Genomic DNA, 8,767 nt, shown 5'->3' on the forward strand with positions numbered 1-8,767 from the left:
TTCCTCTGCCAGCTACAACAACTTCATTCATACATGTTATTTTGCTTTAAAGCGATCAAAATGTTTCCTATGAAAAGTTTGGACTGATTCATTGACTGATTATAGACAGGTAATCGGTTTTACCGGCGGGTGCTCCACGCAGGTCGTCTGGATGTTTAACGTCTCCAGATATTTCTCCAGCTCTGCCCGCAGGTCTTCTGACATCTTCACTAAATATTTTTTTAAAAATCAAACAGAAACCAGAAACAGAGGTGGACAGAAACAGCTGCATGTGGGAGACTCTTCTTCTTCTGCACTGAGGTTCACAGCAGCTGACATCTGATGCAGTGCTACCATCTGCTGGACTGGATCTACTTCTCAGCGTCACTGAGTTTCCTTATTCAGTCAATGGACAAATAAATAAAGATAGACATAAATTAATTAATGAAAATGGAAATCAAATAACTGGGGTTCCTGCTTCTTACAGACTGATAGGTGGATTTTTTTGACCCCTGAAAAACAGAACAAGCTGGACTCAAACAACTATCAGATCCTTTACGTCAGTACTAATCCCACACTTTATTCTTTATTCTTAAATTAAATCCCCATTAGCTTCCACAAAGCGGTTGCTAGTCCAAAATAACAACCATTCAAATAAAGTATTATTTGAAATCATATAATATAAATAAAACAAAATAGGCAGTCGACTAAATATAAAACTCAGAAACTAAAAAAATAACATACACCTAATTATATATATTCACAGGTGCATCTCAGAACATTAGGCTATAGTAGAAATGTTTCCCCTCCCCTGTAATTTAAATAATTCTAGATTCATTACACATAAAGTGAAATATTTCAGACCTTTCTTGTTTTAATCTTGATTAAATTATTAGTTGTCTACTGGACAACTGTTAAGTCAGATGTCTTACCCATGATTGTGGTTGTGTGTACTGAACTAGACTGAGAGATTAAAGGCTCTTCTCAGGTTGATATTTCTGAATTATACATTCTTAATTCTAATATTCTAATATTTTAAGATATGGATTTTTGATTTTCATGAGCTATAAGCTGTAATCATCAAGATTTAAAGCAAAAAAAGGCCTAAAATATTTAAGTTTATGTGTAATGAATCTAGAATATGTGATTAAGTTTCACTTTTTGATTTAAATTATGTTGGAAAATAAATCTCACATCTATGTAAGACTCATCAGCCATTTTGTAAGTGACTTTTTAAAAGAGAATTTGCTTTTAATCTGTCGGATATAGACAGGCAGCACATTCCAAGCAGAAGAAGCTCTAAACAAAACATTTCTCATCATGCAGTTTGTTCGTGGCCTTGGTACCAGATTGGAACATACCTGACGTGTTTTATACCCACGACATGAGCCAGTATATGTCAATTTCTCACAAAAGATAACCCATTGCATGAAAAATGAAAGACGAAATTTTAATTTAGCTTCCAGAGTAAACCAAGATAGTTTATGTATCTCATCTCACACACATCAGCACGAAGAGGTTTTCTTTTTTTTTGTTTCTCAACAGTGCTCGACCCGACGATGGGGGCTCATTCCTGGCAAGGAAAGTTGTGTACGATGTAAAGTAAAGTAAAGTGGTGGCGGTCAATAGATATTAACCACAGCAACGGCTTCTGTGCGCCACTGTATTCCTTCATAGGGGAGAGAGAGAGAGAGAGAGAGAGGCAGCCTACACTGTAATGAATTGAATTAATGTATTACATAAAATATATTCAATATGATTTTTTGATTTTGAGGCAAATATTTAATTAAATTTCAAATAAAAATGTTTGGAATAAAATCCACCCATTGTAGTTAAATAAAACATAAGCTTTATATTTCTCTAATCCCAAATAGAGAGAATATTGAGTGAATTCAAATTAACGTAATCAGGCAAATTTTAATTGAAAAGCACTTCCTGTCAAGAATTCCCATGAAGGTGAAGGGAGTTTTGTTAAAATGAGCTAATAAGTCTCTTATTTGTTTGAAATACAAAATGTACTTTGTGAATTATTTTTTTTTTAAACGTGTCTGTTTAGAATATAGTGCTTTTTGTTGGTAATTGTCTTTCTTGTGGTGTTTTTTTTTCTATACAGTCTACGGTTTACTAATGAAACCGGGAGTGAAGTACAGACAGATGGAACAGTTTTACCAAGATATGCTCAGGAGACTACAAGCGCTGCATCGAGGTCCTCCGTCACAGCCTGCAGAAAACTGTAGCTGACCCCCCCGCTGAGTTCAGTGAAAGACTGAATAACCACCTTCTCAGCATGGGAATCCAATCATATAGCTCAAGGACTCAAACACAAATCAGTCATTTATATTCCTGAGTGGCTGCAGATCGTGATTGTGTTCATCTGAAAAAAAAGACAATAGTAATAATGAATAAATCAATAATCAATTGTTCCACCTTGACAATAATAATAACCCTAACCACCATATTAAGTTGAAATAACATTAAACTAAGAATAACCATGGTTATCATAGATTATACGAAGAAAATACTTTCTCGTAGCCCTCTGTTTGTAGTGTAATCTCCGCCCTACCCATGTACTGCAACAAGAATCGGGACACCCCCCTCCTAGACCTGAAATCGGAGGGGCAGGGCCAAGCGGTGAAAAAGGACTGAGCCTCAGTTATTTTGAGTTTTATGCTAAATTAGGTAGCGTTACTATGGAAACTTAAGCTAACTTTATAAAAATATATGATATGATATACTTTGTTGTCTCTGTGGGTTTTTGGGAGAATAATATCACGGAATATAAAAATGACCGCTACCTTTTGTAACATTAAGGGGATGAACATCAACAATCAAGAATTATAATCTAGTAATACATACGATTCTGAAACGGGCTGTTCTGCTTTATGAGAACTGTCCTATAACTTTTATACTTTTGAATGCAAACTGCAGACTGACTTTGACTTGTAGCAGAGTATTTCTACTTTCACCTAAGAGTGTTTCTTCCACCTCTGCCGATGTGTTGAACATGTTTGAAGCGTCTGCACGTACCTGGACGCCTGCCTGACAGTCTGATCATTCTTTGGGATGGTGCTATAAATACCAATGAAAACCAAAATATTAACAAACATGCTAATAAAATAAAAATAAAATGACACACACAGCTCTATTCATTATATTGAATCCCACTCACTCTTTATGTGTTAATGTTGCCGTCGCCTGACACACTAAAGGTCATGTTGTCGGCGTTTCACCTAAACGAAGTGTGTTACACAACAGATGAGGCCCCAGAGGCCCCCAGGCTGCACTGCTGTAGGAAACATCCAATCAGAGAGTCAGAAGGATGACTTCAGATTTTAACTGGATGAAATGTGGTTCAGACCTTCACCAGAAACAAAAAGTCAACATTAAATATTTTTAAGCTAAGTTATGCGAGTTACGTAGTTATTTTAACCCAAACAATGATCTCTTCCTAACCTTAACCAAGTACTGTTTGTGCCTAAACCCAACCAAACTGCTGTTTGAATTCCCGGGGTGGAAAGTCAAGCAGGTGACACGGGTTCAAGTTTTAACAGAAACTTATTATAATCAGGCAGCAAACGGACAGCGATCTCCACTGGAGATGTTTAGGGGGACAACTAAAACAACATGTAGGCAAAATAAGGGACTTTGAAAATTACAACAAAAGTTATGGGGGGGCGTCTGCAGCTGTGAGAATGACGTCAGGGGGCATACCTGGAGAGAGACACACCTGGAACACAAATACTACCCACCACAGGACCATACAGGACGTCACACGTGGCGTTTCAAAATTGCGATGTTTCGAAACGCTAGCGTTTTTTTTTAAGTCTTACCAGACGTTGCATATTTGTTGTTGCTAAGCGTTGCTAACTTGACCGCGGAGCCTGGGCGTTATAAAGCGACGCCAAAGGGCTGTTACCAAGCGTCAGTATGTGACGAGTCGGGAGTGAGAAGAGAACCAGGCATTAAATGATATGGCGTGAGTGCGGCCTCGCAGATCTACGAGCATGTAGCATGTAGCATGTAGCGTTGGCTCCTCGCCTGTCATTGATGATGTAACATCAGTTATCTTCTTGTAAACTTGAAGGAATGTTTCCTGTAGCAGCTTGTAAAGAATTTAAAATGTGTGTGAGCGTTTATCTGTATTAAATGTGCTGTAAAACCTCACTTGCGTGTGTTCTCGTGTTGTCTGTTCAATGTATCCGTGCAGTTGTGAAGAAGCTCCCATTAGCACTTAGCGCTTTGCTCCTCAGCTAAACAGGGCGACAGCAGCGACTTTAGGAACAGGAAACCATAAGAAACTGCCTTTAGAGGAAAATACTGTCTGAGAGCGATCAATAGACAGTGACGCTGAAATCAATCAGGTCAAACAGTAACGCTGATTACACGCTGCATCGTGTCCTGTCAGTACCTCATGTGTAAAGGCGACTTGAATCCAGCGCAGGAGTGGCGGACTCACGCCACATCTATGAAAAGCGCTACTCAGAGGGAAAATTACAGAAGTGAATGACTATTACTGAATAAATGCAGACCATGAAGCAGAAATGAGGTTTCATTTCAGGAAAAGAGCGCTAAATATGCAGTAAACACTCTGAGAACATCAAACATTCATTTTTAATATGCATGAGTTTTGATATTATAAAAATTCTTAAACCTGATCATAATTTGATGTTAAAACAAAATAATTAGTCTAAATTTAATGGTTTCGGTCACCAGACTCACAGCGAGTAAACCGAGGTCTTCAGCCTGATTGGCAGCTGATACAGAAACAGCAGGCGTGACTTTATCACTTCTGATTGGCTGAGCTGACCACAGCTGGTAGGTCTCAGGACTCAGGCCCGCCTTGTCTGAAGTCTGGACTGAAAATATAAAAATAAAAGTAGAGTTTGCTGTTTGGTATCTAATGACACAACCTGGTATAATTAAAAGGCAATAAGTGTCGTCTGTCTGATAAATGTGCACCGTGTTATCCTACAGGTGGCTCATGCTTGTCTTACCCCCCTAATTAATGCTTGGACCCCCCCAAAAGAAGCAAAAACAACAGTTCAGGAGGGTCTTTCTTCCCAGAAATTGCAAATGTTAAAATATATTTCCCGCACTCGTGCCTTACATTCAAGAATCTTGAAGTATGATTTCTGACACCCCTAAAATGGACCGTACCATTTTCTAACTTTGACGTCAGTTGAATGTCTTGTCTGTAGTTACTGTACAGATACATTTTGACATAAATATAGATTTTATTATTTAATTTAAAGTCTTTTGTGATTGTGTCATTTGTTTTCACTCTGGAATTCAGGAGTTTTACCTGCCCAGATAAATGTTAAAATCCAGGTTTGTTATTCCAAATGTATTCAGCTTTATTTATGTAGTACCAACTCATAACAAAAGTCATCTCATTGCACTTTTTATACAGAGCAGGGAAGAGATCCAACAAAAACAGTGTCTGACTACTGCTGAACATCGTATTCCATTGCGTTCACAGCGAACATGAGCAGGAAGATATTTGCTAAAAAAGATTAAGTTGAAACTTTACACTTAAAATGATAAGAATTAGCATTGATTTTATTTCACTGTCGCACGCGCCTGCGCTGGGTTTCCTTTATGAACTGGGGAAAAAGTTGACCCCACCCGGTTGTCACATAATTCACACCCTGAGGAAGCTCATACCCCCTGTTAGAAATCCTACGAGGGAAGTGTTGTACATATTATAATAACAGGAGGAGGGGTGCTGCAGCATAGAAACCACAGTCGACCACAATGACAGCTATTGAGCAGAAGCACTTCCACTGAATTTAATCCGGTTTTCCGGTTGAGACCTCAAACACTCAGACTCAAGAGAAAAACACAGATTGATCTGCAGCCTTTAATTGTGCAAATGGGACAAAAACATCAGGTGAGCCTCCAACACATGGACAGTTGTTAGTGGATAATTGGTTGAACAGGAAGTCTACTGGATAATGGATCCAGGGGTGAGAGTTTCCAAAGGTCGCGCACTATAAGTCAAGTCAGTTTTATTTATAGAGCACATTTAGACCACTCGGTTCTCCCTCCCAAGTCGTCACATACAGTCCCCTCCAAAAGTTTGGTAAACGGTGAGGCAAAGTCCTTTGTTGTTTAACACATCTAGATGTGAATACCAGGAAATGAGAGCTGAAATTCTGAACTCTTGTCTCATCTTTTGATCTTAAACCCAAATGTCTTCAGTGAGCAACAGAAATAAAGGACTTTGCCTCACCGTTCCAATACTTTTGGAGGGGGCTGTACGTACGCACAGTCAAGACCCCTTAGTGTCATAGTTCAGTGCACTGGGGGAAGCGGGCTGGGGTGGATGGTAGGCCAGAGACCTGACGTTCACCCGGGAGACCCAGGTGTTTGTTTCCCGTGTGAAACAAAAAAGTCAACATTGATCGGTTTTAGTTACAGTTGTTTACAACCGCTTACACACAAAATCTTTACACACGATTTTATAAACCTTCCACTCAAAGAGCAAAAAAACCTCACCTCAAATCTCTATTTCTCAGCCTTTCACTCAGTTTTCAACTGCATAAAACACAATTCTCAAAATAAGACACAAAAATCTAACAGGAAGTGACCTGCTTTCATTTTCCAAGCACAACCAATGAAAATGCAACACATCTTCACCTGTTCTCACACAAACACTGACTGTTTAACTGACCCAGCACTGCTTTCGTTTACAGTAGACCTCAAGGTCAAAGGTCAGTGGACAGCAAGGGGAGCAGGAGGGAGAGGCAGGGGACGACAACGAGGACAAGTTCAAGGACGAAGAGGAGGAGGAGGAAGAGGGCAAAGAAGAGAAGGAAGGAGAGCCATCCCTGATGAGATCAGGGCCAAACGTATTGATCATGTGATCAACCACAGGTTGACAATGAGAGAAGGCGTTTACAGTGTACTTTTCAGCACCTCTCAGCAGATTACTTTCACTCACGAACATTGTGTGGAAATGTACACATAAGCCTGTGAAAGAAAGAAGAGCTTCAGCTTTAGAGCAACAGTGTGTAAATGGTAAATCAAAAAAGGAGACATAATTTTGAAAACGTGTGTAAACAGTTGTAAAAAACAAACAAACTGTAAGAGCACTAAATATGCAGCTGATTCACTTCATCACTTCTGATTGGCTGAGCTGACCACAGCAGGTAGGTCTCAGGACTCAGGGCCGCCTCGTCTGAAGTCTGGACTGAAAATATAAAAATAAAAGTAGAGTTTGCTGTTTGGTATCTTTGATTTCTAATGACACAACCTGGTTTAATTATATAATAATTAGGAGGCAATAACTGTCGTGTGTCTGATAAATGTGTTATCCTACAGAGAGATCAAACTCCCTGTTGTCCATGTAATAATAACAGAAATGCAGCACAGAAACCACAGTCGACTACAATGACAGCTATTGAGCAGAAGCACTTTCACTGAATATAATCCGGTTTTCCGGTTGAGACCTCAAACACTCAGACTCAAGAGAAAAACACAGATTGATCTGCAGCCTTTAATTGTGCAAACAGGACAAAAACATCAGGTGAGAAACAGAAAGTCAAACTATTGATTGGTTAGTTAGTTAGGTTTAGGAAAAGGTTCAAAATAACTACGCTACTTAACTAAGTAGTTTTGGTGCACAAAACAAAAGAACACAGGTTCATCTATAAGGTACACAGGTCGAAGTACAAGAAAGTACAAGCACTGCATCCATCAAGTGTAATAAATCAGAGGGAACAGGTTCAGGTCTTCATCCAGGCCAGAAGACTCGACACAGTGTGAATCCAGTCTGTGTCTCTGCAGGGAGTTGATAACGCCAGTGCCACTCAGGTGTCTGAGTAATTAACATAGAATCAGGAGAAGTCTTGAGCCAGGACCCGGAGTCCTCCAGGACCCCAAACACAACCTTGAAGCCTAACCTGAACCCTAAAAAACTCAAAGTCCCTGAAGCCCAAACACACACACAGAGGGTCGACTGTCCACCATGCTGCTTCCTGCGTCAGCCGCCAGTCAAGCAGAAGTCCTGAGAGACGCGCCTGTGATGCATATATTACATGTAGAATCAGTTCTTAAAGAAAAGCAGTGTGAACAGGAGACGGTGGTGGAAGGATTATTTACATCCTTTATTTCAGTGATAGGTTCAGATGTTTTTTTGTATCTTGGTGTAACAAACAATAAAAATACTTTATTTCACAGGTCTGTATTTTCTAAAAACAGATAATCGTTTGGGCCGGACTTGATAAGATCCCGAATAAAGTGCACTAAATCGCATGTGCATTGGAAATATTTCACATGTAATTGTAGTACCTGTTATGGGTGATCAGCTAAGAATTATTGCATAGATGACAACAGGAGCAAACACAACAGAGGTGGCAGTATTTTAAATGTTTGCGTGTTTTAATGGTTTCCGCCAACTCGTTCTCACTCCCTGACTCATGTGGACGCAACAGTATCACCGAAGCTAAAGGAAAATACAAAAAAACAATTCTATTCATATAGCTCATCGATTAAATAAAATATAAAATTATTGGATACAGAATAATATTATCTAATATTTTAATTTCTCTCTCGCAACAATAACAGCAGCCATCTCTGCAACACTTTGCACCTTCCTTTCAAACGTATTAAATACAGATGCTGTCGCACTCACATTAAATTGCGTTTAGGCTTGTTAGATCACACTGTGTGTAGTAAATAAATGTATTTGCATGTTACCCTCCCAAAACTTTGCACAATAACATTGAAACACTCCAAATTTCATTTTCATGAAGGCAAAAGTAGTAATTGAACAAGCAGTAGAACA

The 8,767-nt window shown here is 39.2% G+C and overlaps 1 protein-coding gene and 1 long non-coding RNA gene across 2 annotated transcripts in view; both read right to left on the bottom strand.

Moving 5' to 3' along the window:
- prorsd1 (prolyl-tRNA synthetase domain containing 1) overlaps positions 1 to 342 on the bottom strand; it is an 8,661-nt gene extending 8,319 nt beyond the window's left edge. The window contains exon 1 of the mRNA XM_046065390.1: positions 124 to 342. Within this exon, the coding sequence (XP_045921346.1) occupies positions 124 to 204 (81 nt within the window). The 5' untranslated portion in view covers positions 205 to 342. The remainder of the gene's footprint in view (positions 1 to 123) is intronic.
- A 1,116-nt stretch (positions 343 to 1,458) lies between these two features.
- On the bottom strand, positions 1,459 to 4,720 carry LOC123980844. The gene is made up of 7 exons (XR_006827567.1): positions 4,699 to 4,720; positions 4,388 to 4,454; positions 4,145 to 4,281; positions 3,149 to 3,265; positions 3,007 to 3,048; positions 2,149 to 2,353; positions 1,459 to 1,648 (listed from the first exon to the last, which is right to left on the bottom strand). It is a non-coding gene; the product is annotated as an uncharacterized LOC123980844 (long non-coding RNA).
- Between the last annotated feature and the right edge of the window lie 4,047 nt (positions 4,721 to 8,767).

The sequence above is a fragment of the Micropterus dolomieu genome, linkage group LG12 (assembly GCF_021292245.1).
Source record: "Micropterus dolomieu isolate WLL.071019.BEF.003 ecotype Adirondacks linkage group LG12, ASM2129224v1, whole genome shotgun sequence".
NCBI classification, from domain to species: Eukaryota; Metazoa; Chordata; class Actinopteri; order Centrarchiformes; family Centrarchidae; genus Micropterus; species Micropterus dolomieu.